This window comes from Macaca thibetana, chromosome 6 (genome assembly GCF_024542745.1).
Source record: "Macaca thibetana thibetana isolate TM-01 chromosome 6, ASM2454274v1, whole genome shotgun sequence".
In the NCBI taxonomy this organism is placed as follows: Eukaryota; Metazoa; Chordata; class Mammalia; order Primates; family Cercopithecidae; genus Macaca; species Macaca thibetana.
Window position 1 is genome coordinate 123,810,948 of NC_065583.1, and position 27,030 is coordinate 123,837,977.

At 43.6% G+C, this 27,030-nt stretch overlaps 1 protein-coding gene across 1 annotated transcript in view; it reads left to right on the forward strand.

The window, feature by feature from the left end:
- The window catches only part of ANKRD55 (ankyrin repeat domain 55), a 137,907-nt gene that overhangs the window by 63,583 nt on the left and 47,294 nt on the right, over positions 1–27,030 (forward strand). Inside the window, exons 5-6 of the mRNA XM_050794657.1 lie at positions 4,906–4,966; positions 20,574–20,702. Coding sequence (XP_050650614.1) covers positions 4,906–4,966; positions 20,574–20,702 — 190 coding nt within the window. The remainder of the gene's footprint in view (positions 1–4,905; positions 4,967–20,573; positions 20,703–27,030) is intronic.

Sequence of the window (27,030 nt, forward strand, 5' to 3'; positions counted from 1 at the left end):
GCACATTGGGTTTACAAAAGCAAAGACGCACAGGTTTCCTCTCATGATTCCCCTTCCTGCTTTGAACCTCTGCTTCTCAGCAGGTCCAAGCTTTCTCCCTTTCAGCTCCCCACGGCTTTTCTTGCTTCCTTGGCTGGGACATTCAGAGGGCGCTGGTATGAAAGAGGGGGCATGATCATTAAAACAAAGCTCCAAAGAGAACAGAGTTGTGTTTGTACAACGCTGCACATGCTAGTGTTGGAAGGCAAGCAGCAATTTTCTCTGAAAGCAGCCACGGGGCTCTCTGAAGGTCTTTTTATGGTCTCCATGGCTACTGGCAGACTTTTTTTTCCTCCCTGTCAGAGTGCCAGCCACTCTGCCTCTTTTCATCACTCTTGACTGCAGCCCAAGGGAGGAAGAAAATCATTTCCTTGGGGTCCTGTTCTCTAGTTACCAGGTGTTGTGTTCTGACCTGCGGTGGATGTCTTACTGCAGCACGCTCTCATACAGGCAGCTCCAGGGACAGGAAGGGGAGACGGCTGGTTGTGGGACCATTTTTTCCCACCTGTCACTGGGCTGGCCAGCTCCAGGGCTGGGAGTCTCCAGAGGGGCCAGCAAAACTGGAAAGCTCACAGGGATGAGTTGTCCCCAGGATGCTTCTAGCTGATCCTTCTCTGAGACCCACCATTCACCTAATGGTAATCAGTGGAGACACAGAAAATAGAAGGTAGGAGCTATTAAAAAATTAATCATTATATAGAATTTTTTTTTTTTTGAGACAGAGTCTCAAGCGCTGTTGCCCAGGCTAGTGTGCAGTGGCATGATCTCAGCTCCCTGCAACCTCTGCCTCCCAGAATGTAGCAATTCTCCGACCGCAGCCTCTCTAGTAGCTGGAATTACAGGTGCCCACCATCATGTCTGGCTAATTTTTCTATTTCTATTACAGACGGGGTTTCACCATGTTAGCCAGGCTGGTCTCAAACTCCTGACCTCAGTTGATCCGCCCACCTTGGCCTCCCAAAGTGCTGGGATTACAGGCAGGCATGAGCCACCACACCTGGCCATATAAAATTTTATTACGGCATGTAAGGGCTATTCCAAGTGCTTCGTGTGCATGGACTCGAAGTCACAACAGATCTTGAAGTAGGTATTATTCTCTGCATTTTATGGATAAGAAAAGGTAGGCTCTGGGAGCTAGCCCAAGGTCACTGGCTGGTTGGCATGGAGCAGGGATTCTAACAGCGGCAGTCTGGCCCCAGCCTCGGTGCTCTTATGACTCACACACCGCCCGTCTGGGACTGCTCTTGTGGGGGTCCAAGCCTGCTGTCCTGGCACTTGAGATGAGATGGGTCTTACATCACTGCCTCAGAGATCCGAGGACAGGAGGGAGTCTGAACTGGGCTGATGGGATGTGGAAGGACTCCTGGGCCATGGTAACACAAAACAAGAGCTCAGGGGAAGCACAACAGAGGGCTGAAATCATCTGGGAATTGAGATAGATGCTGGACAGGTATCTCGCAGGTGACCTCCATACCACAGAACAGCAAGGAAGCCCCAGGTTGGCAATGGGACACCTGGTTTCTGGTTCAGGCTGGATCACCGAGCCACTGTATGGTGGTCTTGGCAAGCCAGGAAGGGCCTCAGGTTCTTTGTTCTCACAACATGTGAGAGAGAGCCAGAGCCAGAGAGAGGGCAAGAATGCAAGAGAGGGCCCTGATCTGTCTATTTGTGTCCAGCTTTGATGATCAATGGGTTTCAGAGACTTCACAGTCAAATGGAGTTGGGCCACACAGATCATCACGTATCAGTCAGAGCCATGACAGAGAAGACATGGGAATTAAAGGGTGGCAACTGGAGAAAGTCTAGGGAAAGACTAAACTTGGCCAACAAGGCTGGATAGGGTGATTCGCACCTGTAATCCCAGCACTTCAGGAAGCTGAGGATCATTTGAGTGCAGGAGTTCAAGACCAGCCTGGGCAACATGGTGAAACCCCCTCTCTACTAAAAACACAAAAAAATTAGTTGGGCATGATGGTGCACACCTGTAATGCAAACTACTCTGAAGGCTGAGGCAGGAGGATGGATCACTTCGGCCCAGGAAGTCCAGGTTGCAGTGAACTGTGATTGTGCCACTGCACTCCAGCCTAGGTGACAGAGTGAGACCCTGTCTCAAAAAAAAAAAAAAAAATTGACCAAAAATTGACCAACAAGAGATGATGGATGATGCTCTAATCCCCTACCCCACCCCCACTTTCCCCAAAAGAGTAAGAAAATGTTATCACTCTCTAGACCTAAAGGGGCAAGGAAGGGGCAAGGAAGGGGCAGTTACTGGAACCCTCTGAGAGCTGCTTAGCTGTAGGCGAGGGGCCACCTGGCAAGAACTGAGGCCTTTGGTAGAGAAATACAATTATTCTCAGAAAGGGAGCTGGCTTCTCTCCCTCCTGCTGCCAGTTCCCCCACTAGCAAAACCCAATAGGAAGCCAAGGGCAAGGGAGCCTGGTTGATGCCGTCCCAGAGGACAGCCTCAGAGCAGGGCAGTGTAGAGAAGAGAATGGCTTTGAGAGCCAAATAGAGAACTATCTAGGCTCAGGGTTCATCCCACAACCTTCGGAGTCCACCCAGGATGTGACAAGAGGTCTTGCTCTCCCTACTCTCATTCTAACCTGGTCAGAGCCCCCGGAAGATCCTGTCTGGCCACAGATAATCTCTGTCTGCTCAGGGCTAACCGAGGATAACCACACCGGACCACAGCTGACCTCCTACCTTGTCCTCCCCTTTTCCCCCAGTCCCTCAGACCAAATGAGCCCCAGAGAGTAAACAATGGCCAATAATGAGACAGAGAGGACAGAAGGAAAGAGAGAAAGGAGAAGCACAGTCACCAGTTAAGCCCTGCCCCCACTTACAAAGAAGCCACAGGGAAATATATCCATTGGTGAAATAATTGCAAAGATAAAAATTGTGTGACCCAAAATGCAATTATTTTTATATGTCTTCCTACCAAAGGCTACATCTAGAATTCAGAGAGCATTAAAGAGATGTGCTGTATGCAGTCATAGCCATTGTCCCTTTAGAGTATGTGACCCAGGGTCTTTCTGCCCGTTGGATCACTCGATCCTTTACACCACCGAATTGCTACCCCTCTGATATACATGAGGATACAGAAACTCAGATTGTGCAGTAGTGAGGTGAGAATTAAATCTCAGCATTGTCCTGGCTCCCCAAAAGACTATGATAAAACCAGATTGAAACCACAGGTTTCCTGGTTATTTCACCTCCACCGCAAATAACCAGAAGTCCATCTCTATTTAAGCTCTCTGTGTATTACATTTCCTACTAAGGCAATATGATTAGTGGATCTTTCTTTTTTTCTATTGTAACTAACAATTTAATACTTAGGGCTTTAGATGTCTTCCAAGCCGAGACGATAAAGATTTGATTGGAGAAGAGACTAAACAATTTCATTTTACAAATAATTCTCCCAAAAGCAATTTCTGAATTTCCTCCATTGACTGCCCATACACTGTTCTTTAGCATCTTGATGAGTATCCATTCATTAATTCATTCAGCACCTTTCTCAATTGTTTCCAAACCTGGCTGTTTACCAGAATTTCCTGAATAGCTTTTTTTAAACAGTAGAAGCTGGGCTTCTCTCCAGACCTATTGAGTTAGAAACCCTGAGTACAGAGTCCAGGTATTTGCGGTTAAAAAAAAAAAAAAAAAATCTCTCCAGGCAATTCTGAGATGGAGCCAGGGTTCAAACTTCTGGGGTTAAGTGCTCTAGAAATAACAGCATGTTCCAGACATGCTCTATATGTTGTATGCATATTAACTCATTTAATCCTCACACTCAGCTGTGTGATAGGTAGTTTTTATCACTCCTATGTCACAGATGAGGAAGTTTAGGCAGGGAGAAGATAAGTAACTTGCCTAAGGTCACAGAGCTCATCAGTGGCAGGACTGGGATGTGAACCCAAGCCATCTGGCTGCAGAGCCCGGGCCCCTCTCCACTGCCCCCTCTCCCAGACGGAGTGTTGACTTCAGTCAACTGAGCAAGAGATCCAAGTCAGGGAAGAGCTTGAATCTGAGAATCGTTGATAGCTGTTTTACACTGATTACTGTCATCTTGTGCTTAGGCATGTGTGTATTTTACAAAGAATGAGCAAACTTGCAAATACTGACAACCTCCTGGTATAATCTATGCATTAAAAAGGCATGACATATGCAGCTAGGAGTGAAGCAGGTTGAAAGCACTCTATAAGTTCCTATAAAGTGAATAAAGAATAAGTGGCCGGGCGTGGTGGCTCATGCCTGTAATCCCAGCAATTTGGGAGGCCAAGACGGGCAGATCACGAGGTCAGGAGATTTAGACCATCCTGGCTAACACAGTGAAACCCCATCTCTACTAAAAATACAAAAACAAAATTAGCCGGGTGTGGTGGTGGGCACCTGTAGTCCCAGCTACTTGGGAGGCTGAGGCAGGAGAATGGCGTGAACCGGGGAGGCGGAGCTTCCAGTGAGCCAAGTTCATGCCACTGCACACTCGAGCCTGGGCGACAGCGAGACTCCGTGTCAAAAAAAAAAAGAGTAAGTGCTACATGATTTTGGTTCTTAAAGGGCGTGGCTAGGTGACAGAGGCCTGGTGAACACAATGAGCCTAAAGTTTCTCCATCCCCCTGTGCCCCTCGGGAGTGCTGAGATGGAGAGAGGGTGGGAAAGGCAGACAGCAGCCCTCCTCACAGGTGTCTTCTAACCTATCACACTCTTACTTCTTTTCTGTGGATCTTTTTCCCAGAGAAACGGAAAGGCCCTCATCTTCATTTGGAGCCTTTCAACTGACGCTTTTTCTAAGGTCATGTTTTTATACTAATTCCAAGAGCACCGTGACTGCCTGTTCTTTTGAGCCATTTCTCCTATTTTTCTTTACAGGCTCCTCACAGTCCTGTTGCAACAGTCGAACCTCAGCGAGATTAATCACCAGGACAATGAGGTGAGCCACACTCTCCAGCAACAAGTGGTCATTTTGCATGTGAGGGTGAAAGGAAGGGCATTTCTGAACCATTGTGCTTCCTCTTAAAAGCTACGGGGAGACATGAAGCACGGTTTTGTGTTCCTACCCTGAAAGGGAGACCTGTTTTCACTATTAATCCTCAGCAGAAACTTATCCCCACCATGGGTGTGCGTAGCTTCTGATAGGGAAGGACTTTATTGCATTAAGTACTTCAGCATTTACCATATGACTGAAATTTTGTAATTTCCCTCTGGACATTGAGAAATAAATATTGCTGTCTCCTGTCTTCTCAAGTCCCAGAAACTTAGTAGCATGCTGTGGCTCAAGACATGCTCGCTCTCTCTTTTTTCTTTTAAGACAGAGTTTCGCTCTTGTCGCCCAGGCTGGAGTGCAATGGTGCTGTCTCGGCTCACCACAACCACTGCCTCCCAGATTCAAGTGATTCTCCTGCCTCAGCCTCCCCAGTAGCTGGGATTACAGGCATGTGCCACCACATCCGGCTAATTTTGTATTTTTAGTAGAGACAGGGTTTATCCGTGTTAGTCAAGCTGATCTCAAACTCCCGACCTCAGGTGATCCACCTGCCTCGGCCTCCCAAAGTGCTGGGATTGCAGGCATGAGCCACCGCACCCGGCCTAAGACATGCTCTCTAGTGAAAGATGGCAGAGAGCTGGGTGTGGTGGCGCGTGCCAGTGGTCACAGCTACTCAGGAGGCTGAGGTGGGAGGATCACTTGAGCCCAGCCTGGGCAACATAGCGAGACCCCCATCTCCAAAGAAAAAAGAGAAAGAAAAAGGAAAACAATGACAAGACGAGATACTGGCTCATGCCTGTAATCCCAGCGCTCTGGGAGGCCAAGATGGGAGGCTCACTTGAACCCAGGAGTTTGAGACCAGCCTGGGCAGCAGAGCAAGACTCCATTTCTACAAAAAGTTTAAAAAGTAGCTGGGTGTGGTGGCACATGCCTATAGTCCCAGCTACTCTGAGGGCTGAGGCAGGAGGATCACTTGAGCCCAGAAGTTCAAGGTTGCAGTGAGATATGATCACATGACTGCACTCTAGCCTGGGTGACAGAGCGACATCCTGTGCCCCCACTCCCCCGTCGTCCCGAAAAAGAAAAGAAAAAGATGACACAGAGACAATATTAATAATTCCAGGTTACCTGTTCCAGACACCACATTATTAATCCCAGTGATCATAACTGCTCTTTAATTCGTGTTGCAAATAGAAGGCTTCCAAAAAGGTTGTTCAACACTCTTCAACAAAGTTCTTGAGGGAAGGTGGCTCAGACACTAAGCAGAGCTGCCCAAGAGTAGCTTAGAGTCTTGTTAGATCTGCTTAACTCTTTTTAAATGCAGTACTAATTTTCCTTAGGCAGGCTGATTTCCTTAACAAGGTTCTTAAAATCAATTTAAATACCTGGTTTTTAATGGAATTGTAAAATAAATATGTGCTTGGTTTGGTTGCATTTCACTCAGAAAGTCTGATAACATTAAAAATGTACATACACAAAGATGCCAATTACATTATTTTCAAGGAAGCTAGGTGACCACAGGCAAGGGGGCAGGGGGTAAGCCCCTCCAAATCGCTTTCTCCTGGGATAGACGCCCCCGCATCTGTCTTTTTTTTTTTTTTAATAAACAGATTCTCACTCTGTCGCCCAGGCTGGAGTACAGTGGTGTGATCTCAGCTCACTACAGCCTCCACCTTCCAGGTTCAAGAAATTCTCCTACTTCAACCTCCCAAGTAGCTGGGACTACAGGTGCACACCACTGTGCTCAGCTAATTTTTGTATTTTTAATAGAGACACCGGGTTTCACCATGTTGAGCAGGCTGTTCTCAAACTTGTGAGCTCAGGTGATCTGCCCACCCTGGCCTCCCAAAGTGCTGAGATTACAGGTGTGAGCCACTGCGCCCAGTCCACCCATCTGTCTTGAGGCTTCTGATTAAAGGCTTCCCTCTGACTGGCATTAATAACCACATCAGAAAGCCCCTGCTGCTTTCACTCCCCGTATCTTCAGTGGTTTAAAGCAAAACCTCAGAGGAAAGAGGGTTGCACTATTAGAAACTTCTGCTTTAAAAATGAGAACCAGAGATGAGGTAGCACAGTCTGGTCACTCTGCCCCTGGTGTGGAAGCAGGGAGCTGCAGTGGCGGAGTCCATGTCAGCAGATTGCGAACCTCTAGATTTCCGGGCAAGTTGCCAACTACATCCTCCACCTCCAACCTCTGCGGTAATCCCTAAACTCGGTCTTATTTAGAAAGATGACAAATTTGCTCATTTATACCCTAAAGCTAAATTCCACTTATAGACCTCTAACTCAAGTACCCCTCAGCAGAACTAGCAACCCCCCAGCAAGGACATAGTTCCCTATTTTTCTCCACCCCAGGAGGCACCTGGCAGTGGAGACAATGAAAGTAGACACGGATCTTTCTAAGAGTGGTAATTATAACACCTTACATAAAATATGTGGTAAATAAAGCCCCTGGTTCCTCCTCATGCAAAGGGACTTCTGCAAAAAGATTCCTCCTGCTATTACACCAGCATATGGACCCATTGGGTTTTAAGCTCAGAAAGCAGACCCAGCAGAGCAAGGGCCTCGACAAGGCACTTCCTACACATGGTCACAGCTTCCTCTTTGGTCCATTCACAGCCTGCTGTCTGGAATCCATCTGAAACCAACTGCTAATGCTTGCCTGTGCTTTTCATAATATATATACATATATATATAATATATATATAGTATGTTGTTTATATGTACACATGGACTCCGCCACTCCAGCTCCCTGCTTCCACACCATGGGCAGAGTGACCAGACTGTGCTACTCATCTCTGGTTCTCATTTTCAAAGCAGAAGTTTCTAACAGTACGATCCTCTTTCCTCTGAGGTTTTGCTTTAAATCACTGAAGATATATATATATATGTGTGTGTATGGATATATATGTGTATGTATATATTATGTATCCATATATGTATCCATATATGTATATGTGTGTGTGTATATATATGTAGCTATGTGTATATACATATATGATTTTGGTTTTGGTTTTTTTTTGAGGCAGGGTCTCATTCTGTGGCCCAGGCTAGAGTGCAGTGGTATGATGCGATGTCAGCTCACTGCAACCTCCACATCCTGGGCTCAGGTGATCCTCCCACTCAGCTTTCTGAGTAGCTAGGACTACAGGCACACACCACCATGCCAGGGTAATTTTTCTATTTTTAGTAGAGATGGCATTCATATAACTTTGAGGCACTTATGTAATTTTGTTCTTGACTGAGCCCCTGTACTAGGTCAATAGACCAGGCCAAATATCACTGGAGTCCCTCATACTTAAATTCCAAGTCACCAAACTGAAACCGAGCTGTTACCTGACCTTCTGAGAAATCAGGAGAGAGATAATAGCCAAATTTCCCAAACAGGCCAGTTTTACTTAGCATGATAATGAAATTTCCTCTGCCTTTAATCCTTACAACAAAAAGTAACCTAAAGTAACCTGATGTTAAGCAATCAGTTTTTTCTCTGTTGTTCTGTTTCCCTGTTCTCATCTTTCATCTTTCAAGGAAAGTAAGTTTGAAATAACCAATCTGAATTTTGTTCTTTGCTTCTGCTTTTTTCAGCCCTTCTCTATCTGCAAAACCAACCTCCTCTGCTGGGCTCATTGGAAAGCTTTTTTTTTTTTTTTTTTAGACAGTCTCACTCTGTCACTCAGGCTGGAGTGCAGTGACATGATCACAGCCCACTGCAGCCTCTGCCTCCTGGGCTCAAGTCAATCCTCCTGCCTCAGCCTCCAGAGTAGATGGGACCACAGAAACCCTGCATCACAGGCATGCACAGCCATACTCAGCTCATTTTTCATTTTTGGTAGAGACGGGGGTCTTCCTATGTTGCCCAGGCTGGTCTAGAACTCCTGAGTTCAAGTGATCCTCCCACCTCAGCCTCCCAAAGTGCTGTGATTATATGCGTGAACCACCATGTCCGGCCAGAACATTTTGGAATGAAGCCCAGTTCTAGAATTGCAAATGAAGCCAATTAAGATTTTTAAGGCCCGGTTCCATGGCTCATGCCTGTAATCCCAGCACTTTGGGAGGCTGAGGCGGGTGAATCACTTGAGGCCAGGAGTTCAAAACCAGCCTGGCTAACATGGCCAAACCCCTACTAATGTCTCTACTAAAATATGAAAATTAGCTGGGTGTAGTGGCTCACGCCTGTAGCCCCAGATACTCCAAAGACTGAGGCAGGCGGTGGAATTGCTTGAACTTGGGAGATGGAGGTTGCAGTGATCTGAGATGGCGTGACTGCACTCCAGCCTAGGCAACAGAGCAAGACTCTGTCTCAAAAAAAAAAAAAAAAAAAAAAAAAAAAAAAAAAACTTTAATACTAAATCTAGTGCTATAATTCTGTTTTTGCCAATTATTTATTTTATTTAGTTATTGGTCATTGCTAGTGAGAGCCAATCATGATAAATTTATAACAGCAAAAGCTCTTGCCATTGATTGCCATTGAGAAATAAATACAATTCTGAAATGGAAAGAACACAGCCCAGGCTTTCTTTTTCATTCATTACCTTGATGGAGTTCCTGTATTTGGCTGCTCAATGTTTTGAACAAGTAATCTTCTCTCTCCTGTCTTTTTTCAGTGAGCTCCAAGCATGATGTAGCCTCCATTGTATGAAGGGTAGGGGAGAGTAACAGTTAAATTCATTTTTTTAAAAAAGGTATCACTCTATGTGTTCTGCAACTTTTTTTTTTTTTTTTTTGAGACGGAGTCTCGCTCTGTCACCCAGGCTGGAGTGCAGTGACGCGATCTCGGCTCACTGCAAGCTCCACCTCCCGGGTTCTCGCCATTCTCCTGCCTCAGCCTCCCGAGTAGCTGGGACTGCAGGGCACCCACCACCATGCCCGGCTAATTTTGTTTGTATTTTTAGTAGGGACGGGGTTTCACCAAGTTAGTCAGGATGGTCTCTGTCTCCTGACCTCGTGATCCTCCCGCCTGGGCCTCTCAAAGTGCTGGGATTACAGGCATGAGCCACCGCACCTGGCCTAACTTAGTATTTTCAACTCAAGCATTTGTCTTAGAATTTTTGATACATATAGATCTGGCTCATTCCTTTTTTTTTTTTTTTTTTTTTTTTTTTTTGAGACCGAGTCTGGCCCTGTCCAGGCCAGAATGGCGCGATCTTGGCTCACTGCAACCTCTACCTCCCAGGTTCACATGATTCTCCTGCCTCAGCCTCCCGAGTAGCTGGGCACCCGCCACCACACCCAGCTAATTTTTGTATTTTAGTAGAGATGGGGTTTCACCATATTGGCCAGGCAGGTCTCGAACTCCTGATCTCGTGATCCACCTGCCTTGGCCTCCCAAAGTGCTGGGATTACAGGTGTGAGCCACGGCACTCGGCCTGTGGCTCATTCCTTTTAATGGCTTCATAGTGTTACATAATATCAAAATACCTCCATTTATTTTGCCATTCCCCTGTGAATGAATATTCAGGTTGTCTCAATTTTTCACCATCATAAACACCAGTCTAGAGAGTGTTTCTTGTACAAGCTTCTTTGCATACTCTATACAAGCATTTCTCTTAAAAGAAGAATTGCTGGGTAGTAAAGAGTGTAGTTTTTATTTTTAATACACACTGCCTAATTATTCAACCAAAATAGCTGGGTGGTGTTGTAGTTGTTGTTGTTGCTGTTGTTGTTTTTAGTGGAAGTCCTGTTTTTTCCCCAGTTGTTGCTGGATTTTCTTGTTATTTGCATTTTCCCTGATTAAAGAGATGAAATCATTTCATAGATATGATGGTCTTTATTATATCTTCTTTTGTGACCTGCCTGTTTACATTCTTTGTCCCTTGATCGGGATTGTCATTGTCTTATTGATTTATAGGAGTTTATTTTATATTCTGAATATTAATACTTTGCTGTTGGGTTGTAAATACTTTTTCATAGGCTGTTGGTTATTTTAAAACAGTTCATAGTACTTTTTCTTATTCAGAATATAAAAATCTGATATAATTAAAATGATCATTCTTGTCTGTTTCTGCTTTTTCTTTTGATGTCTTTTTAAAGAAGGCCTTCTCTACCCCAAGAACTGGATTATGTTATGTTAAATTATGTTTTTGTTTGTTACAAGATTTTTTTTAATATATGGTTTCATTTTCGAACTCTTTGTTCTGTTCCAATGATCTGTTTGTTTTTCCTGTTTCATTGACCACACTACTTAATTATAAAGTGACTTATTTAGAAGCTATCCACACTGCAGTTAACATTGAAAAAAGTGAGATAGGTCAGATTGTCCTTTGTGCTTTTGTTCTTCAAAACAAGACCTCAGGAGAATCATTGATATAGAGTGAGGCTTTTCTATTGCAGCTACCGGGAGTTAAATGGAAACTAACCTCTCCTGCTCTCATTTTAGCCTTGACAGGAAGAGTGTTCTATCAAGAGGGGCTCTGAGCTATTGGCATCTGGGTTAGAACTTTGAATGCATTTATCCAGAGAAGCACTGTTATGCACAGCATTTAGGATATATATATTGTTTAGGATATATTAAATGCACATTCTTATGTAAGTAGATTTTTGTGAGCAGTCTGACAATCCAAACTTCAATTGTAGAACCACTCTGAGAAAATAAATTTAAGTTGCAAAAACAAATGTGAGCTTTTGGACATAATACTTAGCATCACTTCTACTTACCACATTCCTGAGGTAGAACCAAAAGCAGAAGAAACAGTCCCTGACTCTTGAAATTTTTTACTTTACAGTTAGCAAAAGGTAGAATAACAAAGCACAATTTATTAAAGAATCAGAAGTTTTAGCCTAAGACTGAACATCTAAAAAAAAAAAAAAAAATGGAGTAGGGTCACCGCTACTTAGGAGCCCCCACCTCCCTCTCCCACTCTCCCCCAACCCTATAAACTTCTAGAGGCAGACCATGCCTTTTTTATCTTTGTATCCCTAGATTCTAGCTCAGTAGCTTGCACATAGTGAGGCACAAAACATATATATATATGTGTATACACACACATATATATAGATTTCTTTTTTCCCGAGATGTGGTCTCACTCTGTCACCCAGGCTGGAGTACAGTGGCACGATTTCACCTCACTGCAACCTCTGCCTCTTGGGTTCAAGTGATTCTCGTGCCTCAGCCTCTTAAGTAGCTGGGATTACAGGTGCCTGCCACCATGCCCGGTTAATTTTTGTATTTTTTGTGGAGACAGGGTTTCACCAGGTTGGCCAGGCTAGTCTCCAACTCCTGTCCTCAAGTGATCCACGGGCCTCGGCCTCCCAAAGTGCTGGGATTGCAGGCGTGGGGCACCACCCCCAGCCCAGATATATAGTATATCTAGATATGTTATATCTAGGGAGAAAGAAAGAATTAAATTCAAGAAAAAGTCATGTTATTTTATTTTATGTCCCTTTCTTCATTTGTTTTGTTGACTCAGCTATCCAATTTATTTCCCAGACTTGACTCCAGGTGACTGTTATTTCCAAAACCTACTCTCAAAAAAACAAGATTTTCATGGTATTAGAGGTGTCTATGAGATATACATAAGTAAATAATTTTTTTTTTTTTTTTTAGACGGAGTTTCGCTCTGTCGCCCAGGCTGGGGTGCAGTGGCCGGATCTTGGCTCACTGCAAGCTCCGCCTCCCGGGTTTACGCCATTCTCCTGCCTCAGCCTCCCGAGTAGCTGGGACTACAGGCGCCCCCCACCTCGCCCCGCTAGTTTTTTTTGTATTTTTTAGTAGAGACGGGGTTTCACCGTGTTAGCCAGGATGGTCTCAATCTCCTGACCTCGTGATCTGCCCGTCTCGGTCTCCCAAAGTGCTGGGATTACAGGCTTGAGCCACCGCGCCCGACCAAGTAAATAAAATTTTATGCCAATTAGAATTTTTTTTAAATGTCCAGTAGACTTTAGAGCAGGAATCCTTACCCATATTTTGACATGGACACATTTTCATGTGTTTGTGAAACCTATGGATAACTTCTCAGAAACATACCTTAAAAATTAGGCTGGGTGCAGTGGCTCACACCTGTAATCCCAGCCCTTTGGGAGTCCAAGGCAGGACGATTGCTTGAGCTCAGGAGTTCAAGATCAGCCTGGGCAACATGGCTAAACCTCATCTCTATTTAAACTTCTTTTTAAAAGGAAAAAATATCAAAAAAGAAAAATATCTGAAATTACAGAAAATAAAATATATAGGATTGCAAAAGAAATCAATATATTAAAATACAGTTAACAAAACATTATCTTATTTATTTATTTATTTAAGACAGAGTCTTGCTTTGTTGCCAAGGCTGGAGTGCAGTGGTGCGATCTCAGCTCACTGCAACCTCCACCTCCAGGGTTCAAGTGATTCTCCTGCCTCAGCCTACCGAGTAGCTGGGATTACAGGCAACCACCGCCACGCCTGGCTAATTTTTGTATTTTTAGTAGAGGCAGGATTTCATCATGTTGGCCAGGCTGGTCTCAAACTGCTGACCTCAAATGATTCACCCACCTTGGCCTCCTAAAGGGCTGGGATTGCAAGTGTGAGCCACCATGCCCAGCCTATTTATTTATTTATTGAGATGGGGTCTCACTCTGTGAGGCTGGAGTACAGTGGTGCAAGTTCAGTTCACTGCAACCTCTGCCTCCCAGGCTCAAGTGATTCTTCCACCTCAGACTCCCAAGTAGCTGGGACTACAGGCAGGTACCACCATACCAAACTAATTTTTTTTTTTTTTTTTTTTTTTTTTTTTGTAGAGGCAGAGTTTCACCATGTTGCCCGGGCTAGAAAATATTTTAAAGAACAAATTTATGACAATAACATAAAAGATGGTTTATTAATGCATTAAATAAGATTTGATGGCAGGACCACGAACTACTACAATTGTTGAAGTAGTGAGACATGTAAATATTTTGAGATATCTGCAATCACTAATGTAATAGCACTGTATCTATAATTTATAGTGGTGGCAAAGTCACAGGTACTGTTTATACTACTGTGGGTTGTTGCCTATATTCATAATTGAAAAAGATGTTAAATTTCAATTAGAAGTTAGTGAAAATAGGCCGGGTGCAGTGGCTTACACCTGTAATCCCAGCACTTTGGGAGGCCAAGGCGGGCGGATCACAAGGTCTAGGAGTTCGAGACCAGCCTGGCCAAAATGGTGACGCCCGTCTCTACTAAAAATACAAAAATTAGCCAGGCATGGTGGCGGGCACTGTAGTCCCAGCTACTTGGGAGGCTGAGGCAAAAGAATCACTTGAACCCAGGAGGCGAAGGTTGCAGTGAGTCGAGATGGTGCCACTGCACTCCAGCCTGGGTGACGGAGTAAGACTCTGTCTCAAAAAAAAAAAAAAAAGTTATTGAAAATAAAGATGTAATTATTTCTCTGATGAAACTCACATATTCTTATTTCTATCCATGGATAGAGCTCTTGCTTTAGTGGCAATTTCAGAAAAAAAAAAAAAATCCCAAAAGTATTTTGAGCAATGAGTAGAATAATTGTATAGCCTCCCAAGGTGATCTCCTTGGAACAAGAAAATTGTTTTATTTTATTTATTCAATAAATATTTGTTCAGTACCTGCCATGTCTCATGTAGGCTTCATCCCTGCTATGATGGAGTTCACAGTTTAGTGCAGAAGAATGTAGATGTTCTTTTTTGGTTGAAAAATAAATATATCAACTTAGGCTTCTATTCTGAAGGCTTTGTTTTGTAAGTTTGTTCTTGTTAGAATTGGCTCCTAGACTTCCATGGCCTAAGTTCGTTTTATTGTTTTTCTTGTCTGATTTAAATTATGAAAACCCCATTCTAAAGTATTTTTTTTAATGTCAGACATATTATTCTATAATTATTATAGCGAGAAAAAGAGTTTTTAGAGAGTGCCATTATTAGCAGCCCTTCCTAGTGCCCTAAAATCCAACCTCAGAGTATTCTTGGGCCGGGCGCGGTGGCTCAAGCCTGTAATCCCAGCACTTTGGGAGGCCGAGACGGGCGGATCACGAGGTCAGGAGATCGAGACCATCCTGGCTAACACAATGAAACCCCGTCTCTACTAAAAAATACAAAAAACTAGCCGGGCGAAGTGGCGGGCGCCTGTAGTCCCAGCTACTCGGGAGGCTGAGGCAGGAAAATGGCGTGAACCCGGGAGGCGGAGCTTGCAGTGAGCTGAGATCCGGCCACTGCACTCCAGCCTGGGCGACAGAGCCAGACTCCGCCTCAAAAAAAAAAAAAAAAACCCAGAGTATTCTTGGCCTTCAGTTATAGTCTTTGGCTATCGTGATGCTCACCGTCTATCTATCCAGTTTAGGAAATTCCAAAACAAAGACAATGAACTAATTTACTAAGCTTTCTGATCTATAAGATTGTTTTTCAAATAAAAATGAAAGAAAATGGCTTTCATTACGGTACTTGTGACATCATCTAGTTTTTAAAACTAGATATACTTTTAAAGGACATATTCATTCCAATTTTTTATCTAATTTTTTATCTCCTGATCCTCCGTAACTTTTGTGGGAGGTGGTCATATGTGATCGGAGGATTAAGTATGTGAATTTTTAAATGTCAACCAGAGCCAAGCTGCTAGAAATTCTAGATCCTTCAAAGCATCTGGAATTGTTTACTGACCTCTCAGCCACCAGACACCTGCTATAATTCTTAACCCTCCCCCTCCACCACCCCGCCCCGAACCGCCAACCAAGACGGGGAACAAACCAAGCACCCAGCCACATCAACATTTCTCTCTGTGTGCCTTTCAGTGTTGGCTAGAGACACTCTAAAAGTACAGTTCTGAAACATGAAACCTGCTAAGCATTAAAGCAGATTTCTGGCTCAGAAAACACAAAAGTGGTTTGGAAAAAAAAAAAAAATGTTCTGAGAAGCTGATAGGACTTGTAAGCCTTTAACTGAAATTGTGGTGGCACAGGTTCAAGGCACAGAATTACTCATCAACACAAGATACTGTTCCAAAGCAACCCTACTATGCATCCAACAGTTAGAACATACATTTTGTCCTATCAGCAATCTAAAATCGGATCCCAAGTCAACCAAAACTTAACATTTCCCCTCAAAACATTCTGGAGAGCTTATATTCTTAACTGAATATGAGTTCCTCCTCACTCTTTGAGCCAATCAATACTTTTTGATTTTCAGAAGAGTAAAATTCTCCTCTCACCAGGGCCATCTGGGTGTTTGTTGCAACATGCCTGATAGTGACTGCTAGATTGTCAGCTTCTAGATGCTTCGAAGGCTCAGTTAAGCCCTCAATGAAACTCCAGGAAGTAACTGGTTGGAAAGGTCTCCATAACTTGGACGCGGATGGCTGTCTTATCCAGCAGACTCTGATTTTATATTCCCCATGAGTCCAAGTGACCTTTGATAAGCTGCAACTCACTAATTAATTCTTCCAGTAAACATTTCTTGAACACTTACTGTGTGCTTAGTGCAGGGGGCATACCATGGTGAATATGCCACAGCATCTGCCTTTATGTGCGTCACAGTGTAATTGTGATTTCTGTCACTGCTTAGTACAGATACCAGTTGCTAAGCCTGATGTTTGCCCCTTAACTGGCCACCAGAATTTTAACATAAGACAACTACAATTTCTGCAGGCTCAACAGAAGTTGAAGAAAGAAGAAGAAGAAAGGAGAAGGAAGCAGTTGTAGGAAAATGTTCCTAAATAAAGTATGCAATACCAACCGCTGCCTTTGAGCTGCTTTTAAAAGTTTTGGTTTTCATGTGATTAACTCTAAGAGGATTTATTCTTATTCTCATTAGCCCAAATGAAAAAAAGAAAAAAGAAAGCAGCAGGAAATTTCCCTTGACTTGACTGAGTGTTCATAACCCATTTATATTGTACAAGTATTTAGAGAAGTAATCAAGTAATTCGGGTCTTGATTTGGAGTCATTCAGAGGATCACCAGTTATTTTCAAGGTGTTCACAAGTTTTGTGGTGAGGGTGAATGGTCGGGGAGAATACGTATTATGTATGTGTATATATCTCACAAAAATAAATGTTTGCCAACTGCACTTTCAGGAGGAGCCTTGAGGCAATGGCAGTTGAAACAAATAATATAGGGTACCAACCCTTACACTAGTAAGAACCATCATTTTAGAAAGTAAGACAACCTTGAATCCAGGTACAATCACAAAGAAAGAAATTTTTTAGCATCTGAGCTCATTCCCAAAATGAAATTCTACCACCATGATGTGTGGAAAGAGCATTTTTTTCTCCAAAGTCAGAGAAACAAGCATTGAACCCTAGCTCTACCATGGACTCAGTCAATGACCTTAGGCAAATTACTTAATTTGTGTTTCAATTTCCTCGCCTGTAAAATAGGCCTAAAAATACCAATCCCTTAGGATCATTGTAAAGATTCTATGCGATAGCAGATGCAAAGCTCTTGGCATCAAGTAGGTGTATGAAAAATTATAGCACTCCTCCCACCCCACTCCTTGATCAAACTATGCAAGAGTTGGGTTTTGAGGGGAGTTTTCTTGTGGTTATTTAAAGAGAATAGCTCTTAAAGCCTAAAACTGTATTCAGGAGACAATAATTAACATTGCATTACCACAGTTTAACTCACAACCACATTTTCGCACTGAATTCCCACATCACTAAATCATACTTCTACATATAGTCATTGCCATCTACCTTACCTTTGGCAGTGCAGTGGTCTATGGTTATAACCACTCTGAATGCACCTGACCTCAGAAGCTAAGCAGGATTAGGCCTGGTTAGTAATTGGATGTGAGATAGTACAGTAGTACAAAAGACAAGATTGTTTAAAGCACTCATCAAAAATCCTGACAAGTTTCAGCTGATGAGTTGGTAACAATGATCATATCAGACAAGTTCATTGCCTATAAAGGAGAAGTCATGTTCTGCCTTTCTTCTGAGTATGATTTTAAAAAGCAAAGCCAAATTTTTACAAAGAAATTCGGCTGGGTGCAGTGGCTCACTCCTGTAATCCTAGCACTTTGGGAGGCTGAGGTGGGCTGATCACCTAAGGTCAGGAGCTCAAGACGAGCCTGGCCAACATGGTGAAACTTGTCTCTACTAAAAACTACAAAAATTAGCCAAGCATGGTGGCGGGCACCTATAATCCCAGCTGCTTGGGAGGCTGAGGCAGGAGAATCGCTTGAACTCTGGAGGTGGAGGTTGCAGTGAGCCGAGATTGTGCCATTGCACTCCAGCCTGGGTGACAGAGCGAAACTCCATCTCAAAAAAATAAAAATAAAAAATCAGTGGAGCACGGTAAGTCATTTGTTCATTTAATAAGTATTTACTCAACATCTATAATGTGCCTGGCACCGTTCTAGGATCTAGGAATTCAGACGGGCCGACAAAGGCCCTGCTGTCATGCAACTTACACTCCGGTAACTTGAAAACTTTTGGCACTTCGTGATGAAGCCAATGGCTTCATTTCATCACTTCATTTGCAATGAAGCAAGTGGGACTAAGAACTGGGAAAGGGGCTATCCATGCATTATTTTTAAAATATAATTTAATTTTAAAATGTAATTCCCTTGTGTTAGATTTCTAACCCCAGTGTGCCCAGTTAAAGATGAAGAGGACCAATTAGAATGTACTGAGGTATTCTGATTTCCAAGTAAATATTCAGCCATTGGAATAAGAATAAGAAGTTCCATTGCTTTTATACCAGCATTCTTTTTCATATGGAACTAATTCCTTGAAATATCCTCAAGAGTATCTCTGGAGGCTCACTGTCATATGACACTTGAAACTTGAAAGCAAACCATAATATAGGAATTTAAAATATGGAACTGGTTGAGGGGATTTAACATTCTAATTCTAGTTTCCCACAAACCTTAAACCCTAGATTCAGTTCCCTGCCTGCTCACAAACTCAGGAATTTCTCTAGAGCTCAGCTTCCTCTTCCATTAAATGAGAAGGACAATCGCACCTATCAGAGCTGGCTAACTGCTCTAGCAAACTGCTTGAAATCTCAGTAGCCTGACACAATAAAAGCCTATTTCTTGCTCGTATCATAGTCCAGTGCTGTTTGGCAGGGTGGTCCTATTCTCCCTCATTGCTCAGAAACCCAGGCTTTTCAATCACATGGTTCCAGCATCTTTTAGAGCCTTGTCCTCCTCTGCATTCTGTTGATATATGAGGAAAAAGAGAAGATGTGGAGGACCACATGGGCTTTTTGTCTAGCCCAGGCCTGGGGAAGGTTTCCATCTCCTTTGTCCACATTCCAGTGGCAAGGACTCAGTCATGTGGCTGCACCTATCTGCAAGGAGGCTGGGGAATATAGTCTGACTGTGTGCCCCAGAGGAAGAGGAAACAGCCTGGTGGACATGTAGGAGACATCACCACAGTACTTACTCCAGAAGGTTGTTTGGAGGATTATGTGAGACAATAGATAAAAGAACTCATAAAGGTCTCTAGATCAATAAATATTAGCTCTGGGCTATTATTAATGTGCTTCTGTCTAGGCTGAGGCCCATCTTCTCCATGCAGCTCACCCTGGAAGGAACAGAGAAAGCCAAGGTGTTGTCTCCTAGCTTTATGCTATCGGCAGAGATAACTATAGAAAGAGAGTCTTCAAAGCTGCCTGTGCCCTTTGCCCCCTTTATCAGGCATCTTCATTTCAATTCATTCTAGATACATTTCATGGAATTGAGATGAGTGAGCAAGGAGAAGAGCCCGTCTTTTCATCATATATACTCTCAAATAACGCTGGCTCTTTTTGGCCACCATTTCTCAGCATAAGCTCACTTACTGTTAAATTACACCTAACCCATGTGACCTTGCACTCTGAAAGAAGCTGGGATTCACCATTCATTCATCCAGCTTTGTTCTCCAAGCTGCCACAGTGATTTCTTCTAAACAGTGTACATCTGATCATGCCAATACTTGCTTAAAATCCTTCATTGTCTCTCCACTGAATTAGAATAAAATCCAAATGCCTTATGCAGAGACAGTTATCCCCCATCCCACCCTCCCAGGATCAGCCCCTGCCTCCCTCTTCAACCTCATTTCACATTGCTCTCTTCCCCTCCAACCTCATTCATTCATTCAACAGCTATTTCTCCAGCCTCTAGTCTAGGCATTAGAGATAGAGGAAAACAGACAGCACCCCTGCCCTGGTGGTGGGGTATTGCACTCCAGTCACAGGGGCCTTCCTTTAACTTACTCTCTGCCTCTGTGCTTGGTGTTGGCTGTCCTCTTCCTCCAGTTCTTCTCACAGAGGTCTGTTTAGAACAGTCCCTCCACCCTTGATTACTCTCTCACCAGCATCCCATGTGCATTCTTCCTAATATTTATCAATCTGGAAGATTGTTTGACATGTTTTTGTGCATTTAGTATCTATCTTCCTTTACCACAGAGCAATTTCCATGAGGGTAAGGATCTCATTTATCTTATTAACTTCTGTATCCTGAACACCTGCTTGCCTGGCACAAAACAGAAGCGCAATAAACGTCTATTGAATGAACGGATTAATGAATGAATGAACTAGCAGGAAACAACCAATGCATCTGGTGATGGCCCCTAAGCCTGAGGAGAAAGTGTGAGTTCAGTTTTCTTCCTGGGAGCCTGTGCTCATCTCTGTCCTCTCTGACTGTTGTTTTGCAGGGAATGACACCACTCCACTGGGCGGCTTTCCACAACCAGCCTCAACACACCCAAATGCTGCTAAAGAAGGGGGCAGACCCCACCCTTGTGGATAAAGACTTTAAAACGGCTCTCCACTGGGCAGTCCAGGTGAGAAATTGACCAGTGGACTGGTCTCAGGTTTAAATGGTGGAAAGCACTGTTAACAATTTTCTGAGTAGGTCAAACTTTAAAGATGGAGGTTTCAGCCTTTCATTCAGCCCCACCACTTGTTGAAGAGAAACCCTGCCAAGATGCAAAGCGGGGTAGTTACAGAATATCAAGCAGAGCCTGCCTTGGGTGTCACACACAGACACACACACACAGCCCTCTCACTGTCTCTCTTTCTCTCTCCATCGCAATGTTTGCTACCGGCTTACTGTGTCCCAGAGTAAACCTGCAAAGAATTGCTGGGAAAATGCCTTCAAAGTCTTTGAACCGTGACCCTCTGATTCTCTTCTTGCTTCCAAATCCTCCCCAGCAGAGTTATTTCAGGTGATCCTGAATTCTCCACCCAACAGTGAAAGTAGTGGCTCCTGACCCTGCAACACTATCACGTCAGGGAGTCCACGTCAGTACACACACCCAGACAAATCAGAATAGGCTCAAGAAATCTATTGTCCAGAGAGGACAAAACCGAGAATAAGGTGAAAGAATAATAATCGCTAATGTGTAACAGAGTGCTTTTCTATTTTCAAGTGGAATGATTAACTAAAAGTTATCTATTCCTTTTTTCAAGGAGAGCAGTACCGTGCATCCTTTCCATAAACTTGCCAGCCCATCTCTGTCTTCAGCACAGACACCCCCACAGTTGATTTCTGTTGGCCCAGAAAGGGCACCTGTCTGAACTGCTGCCAGGACCCTGTGAGAATAGTTTCTGCTGCCCTGACTCTGGTTTCAGTCAGCATTTCCATGTGCCAAGTACAGCAGAAGTGGGCACCTGGGACTCTCGGGACTGACATGTGTGCTTGATGTAAGGGGAAAACAGAAGTGATCTGGAAACTGCTCTGTTTTCGTCCCTCCAACCTTGGCTTCAGTTTCTCTGCACCAGTTTCTCTGCAAAGCTATGCAGTAAGCAAGGCTTGTTTTGTCATCTCCACCTGCCCATAGCACCCTCCTACATACTTTCAATATCTAATCACCTGCCCTGCTACCATCGCTGCCAGTCTCTGCCCAGGACTCCATGCCCTGGGGCTGGCCTCTGGCTGCTCAGGGGTCACCCAGTGGCCACAGAGGAACTTGGCTGGGCTGCCAGGAAGCTCCCCATGTGTTGGTTCTCAACTGAGATGAAAGTGGCACCAGAAGCAGGCATTTTCTATATAGTCACATCAACACCACTGCGTTCTGATTCCCTAGATCCGGGATGCATGTGCATTTTGAAAAACCTCCCCAGGTAATTCTGACTGACATGCATCCCCCTTCCACCATCCCAGCCCCACTGTAGAGCTGCTGTCTGAGACCTGGCCTCACAATGGAATCACCAGCAGTGCTTGTAAAACAACAGATTCCCAGACCCCCGCTGAGCCCTCACAGGGTGGGAATCGCTGTGTTTTGTTTTGTTTTGTTTTGTTTTGTTTTGTTTTGTTTTGTTTTGTTTTCTGAAATGGAGTCTCGCTCTGTAGCCCAGGCTGGAGTGCAGTGGTGCGATCTCCGCTCACTGCAACCTCTGCCTCCCGGGGCCTGGTTCAAGCAATTCTCCTGCCTCAGTCTCCCAAGTAGCTGGGATTATAGGCACACACCACCATGCCCAGCTAATTTTTGTATTTTCAGTAGAGACGGGTTTTCACCATGTTGGCCAGGCAGGTCTTGAACTCCTGGCCTCGTGATCCTCCCGCCTCAGCCTCCCAAAATGCTGAGATTATAGGCATGAGCCACTGCGCCCAGCCGGGAATCCCTGTTCTTATCCTTTAAGAGGCACTTTGGCAAAATCATAAGAACAGCCTACTCAACTCTGAAGATCTAGTTTGCATTAACAGACTTGGGCTTGATCTGAGGCAGGTCAACACTTGCTTGGCTTAACTGATAAGGGTATCTTTGGTGTCAGAATGAGACCATGCATATGATAGTGATATGTAATGTACTATGTAATTGGACAAGATGATCACTTTTATTAGGGTTCCTGATTGTCTCCATGGAAACTTAGTTATTATACCCATGCCTTCATATTCTTTCTCTTTTTTTATGTTTACCAGTTTGTTAAATGATATAGCAAAGGATGCAGATGAAGACAGGTAGGGCGAGGGTATGGGGGAACAGGCATGAAGCTTCCATGCCCTCTCTGGGCGTGCCACCCTCCAGAAACCTCCGTGTGTTCAGCTACCTGGAAGCTCCCATATTCTTTGTCTCTACTAAATGTCACAGCTTTTAGCCTATACTACATTGATTTCAGCCCTGTCTGCACAATGGAATAATCTGAAGAGCTTTTAAACAATACTCATGTCCTCCAGGCCTCACCTCTTAGATTTTCATTCAGTTGTTCTGGGGTGGGGCCCAGCCATCAATATTTTTCAAAACTGGAACTGGGCATAGTGGCCTGTGCATATAATCACAGCTACTTGGGAGACTGAGGCAGGAGGATCACCTGAGCCCAGGATTTGAGACCAAGCTGTGTAATGCAGTGAGACCGTGGGCTCATAAAAAAATACACCTGTATTGGCTGGGGCTGGGGCTATAATCTCACCACTTTGGGAATCTGAGGCAGGAGAATCACTTGAGACCAGGAGTTTGAGACCAGCCTGGGCAATAGAGCAAGACTCCATCTCTATTTAAAAAAAAACTGTGTGTGCATGTGTGCATACGCGTGCACACACACACACACACACACATATATATATATATATATATATATATATATATATATATATATATTATATATATATTTTGGAGATGGAGTCTTGCTCTATTGCCCAGGTTGGAGTGCAATAGTGTGATCTTGGCTCACTGCAACCTCTGCCTCCCGGGTTCAAGCAATTCTCCTGCCTCAGGCTCCTAAGTAGCTGGAATTACAGGCATGCACCACCACGACCGCCTAATTTTTGTATTTTTAGTAGAGATGGGGTTTCACCACGTTGGTCAGACTGATCTCGAACTCCTGACCTCAGCTGATTCGCCTGCCTCAGCCTCCCAAAGTTCTAGGATTACTGGCGTGAGCCACCACGCCCAGCCACACATACATTATTTAAAGCTCCTTCATTTCCATAGAAGGCTGTGATATGCAGCTAGGATTTAGAAGCACTATGACAAATGAATTCATATTAATGGATGCTAATACTTTACCTACTATTGGAGATGTTTTTATTTTGACCGTGATTGTATAAGCATAATGCCTTGTTCATTTATTTACTCAATCACTAAATAAATACTTCTTGAGCATCCACTACGTGTCTTGCATTGGAGGTAAAAAGATTAAAAAGACAGGTCCCTCTAGAACCCCTACAGTTGTATGTAATACTGTGTATATGGTGTGTGAGCACGTTTGCATTCATTTTTCTAAGGAAGGAGTCCACAACTTTCTTGACCTCCTCAATGAGGAACAGTGACTACCCACAAAAGGCTAAGAACCCCGGCTCTGGAGGAATTGTGCATTCTCCTCCCCTGTGGTTAGTAGTAGAATTCAGAAGTGGTGTACTCTGCCATTTACACTGCAAAGACTGAGGGTAATTCCAAATGTCAGCTGAAATTATTATTACACTTGCCTTCTTTAGACTTCTTGTTCATTTATAACACAGGGCTAGCATTGTGCTCCTTTTAGAGTTTTTCCATATGAATGAGTCTATTTCCCGTTGTCATTTATTCCTTTTTCTGAATTTCCTGCTTTTCTCTTGGACCATATAATGAGATCACATTTAAAGCTATAATTCATTGAAATAATAAGGCCTTTGTATTTCACCAAAATAAACAAAGCAGTAAAGATTTGAAATAGTAGGCCTACTGGGTAAACTAAGTTTAATCCTGGGCTCAAGAAATCCTACCACCTCGGCCTCCCTAGTAGCTGGGACTACAGGCACACGCCACCATGCCTGGCTAATTTTTTTTTTTTTTTTTTAAGTAGAGACAGAGTCTCGCCATGTTGCCTATGCTGGTCTTGAACTCCTGGACTCAAGAGATCTTCCCACCCAGGCCTCACAAGTGTTGGGATTACAGGCATGAACCACCACACTTGGCCTTCCAATCTATTCTTACAGGGCTTTTCCAACAAATCACAAAGACATGTACCAACATAGCTTTTTTTATACCAAAACAATTATGGTCACTGTTGGTCCTTGCCTCCCCACCCCTGACCTTTTCTCTCTAGCTCACGTAATCTCGGCTCTAATCACACTGGAATATTAGTAACCCTCACAATCCATTATAAAGATTCCTTCTGTCTCCCCTGCTGTCATGCTCTTCCATTTGGGGGAAATATTTCTTTCTTCTTGCACTCGCTGCATTGTTCCTTCTGCCTGCAGAATATCTGCTTATTCTGTCTTATTTCTCCAAGCCCAATTAAGTGTCACCTTCTTTGTTGAGCTCCCTTTCCAAATTCTTCCCTCCATGTTACTTCTAGGACTTTGTTAAAATTGGTGAGGTGCCTGTGTCTTCCCTTCTAGACTGTGGACCTGAGGGCAACGTGCCTTATTCATCCAAATGTCTCTTAACACCCAGAACAGAGCTTTGTAAACCGTAGGTCCCTAAAGAGGAGTTCATTGAATTCAGTCCAATAAATTTATTCATCTCAAGCCAATGGGGTTAATGGCTTATTGGGTTCTTTCTCTCTATAGAAAAAAACATTTCAAGTAAAGACTTTAGTTTTCTAGGGAGGGGGGAGGGATGGCATTGGGAGTTATACCTGATGTAAATGATGAGTTGATGGGTGCTGACGAGTTGATGGGTGCAGCACACCAACATGGCACATGTATACATATGTAACAAACCTGCACGTTGTGCACATGTACCCTAGAACTTAAAGTACAATAAAAAAAAAAAAGAAAGAAAAAAAAAGACTTTAGTTTTCTAGAGCAGTTTTAAGTTCCCAATAAAATTGAGAGGAAAATTGCAGAAATATGTCACCTATTAATATCTTCTGCCCACCCCACCCCCACCCCACTGACAATAAATTGCCTCCCCCATTACCAACATCTCCCACTACAGTGGTACACTTGTTACAATTGATAGCCTACACTGACAGGTCATCAATGCCAAAGTCCATAGTTTACCATAAGGTTCTCTCTAGATATTGTACATTCTGTGGAACTGGACAAAGGTATAATGACAGGTATCCATCATTAAAGTATCATGCAGAATACCTTCATTGCCCTAAAAATCCTCTGAACTCCCCTTATTCTTTCCACCCTTACCCTAATCCACTTATCTAAACCACTGATCTTTTTACTGTCTCCATAGTTTTGCCTTTTCCAGGATGTCATATAGTTGGAATTATACTGTATGTAGCTTTTTCAAATTGTCTAGTAATATGCATTTACATTTCCTCCATGTCTTTTCATGGTTTAATAGCTCATTTCTTTTTAGCACTGATTAATATTCCATTGTATGAATGTGCCAAAGTTTATTTATCCATTCACCTGTGGAAGGACATCTTGGTTGCTTCCCAGCTTTGCCAATTATGAATAAAACCACTATAAACATCTGTGTGCCGCTTTTCGTGTAAACATAAGTTTTCAGTTCCTTTGGGTAAATATCAAGGAGCACAATTGCTGGATCTATGGTAAGGGTATGTTTAGTTTTGTAAGAAACTACCAAACTGACAGGGCGCATTGGCTCACACCTGTAATCCCAGCACTTTGGGAGGCCGAGGCAGGCGGATCACGAGATCAGGAGTTCGAGACCGGCCTGACCAACATGGTGAATCCCTGTCTCTACTAAAAATACAAAAATTAGCTGGGCATGGTGGCGGGTGCCTGTAATCCCAGCTACTCGGGAGGCTGAGGCAGGAGAATCGTTTGAACCTGGGAGGCGGAGGTTGCAGTGAGCCAAGATTGCACCATTGCACTCCAGCCTGGGCGACAGGGTGAGACTCCGTCTCCAAACTGTCTTCAAAAGTGGCTGTACCATTTTGCATTTCCACCAGCAGTGAATGGGAGTTCCTGTTGTTCATTATTCTTTCTAGTGTTTGGTATTGTCAGTGTTCTGGATTTTAGCCTTCCTAATCAATGCACTGTGGTATCTCAGGGTTGTTTTAGTTTGTGTTTTCTGATGGCATATGATGTGGCACATCTTTTCATGGGCTATATTAGTCATCTGCAAATTTTCTTTGTGAGCTATCTATAAAGAGCTTCAGCCCATTTAAAAATCATTGTTCGTTTTCTTACTGTTGAGTTTTAGGAGTTATTTGCATATTTTGGCAATAGTCTTTTATTAGTCATGTCTTTTGCAAGTATTTTCTTCCAGATTGGGGCTTATCTTGTTATTCTTTTGGCAGTGTCCTTCACAGAGAAGTTTT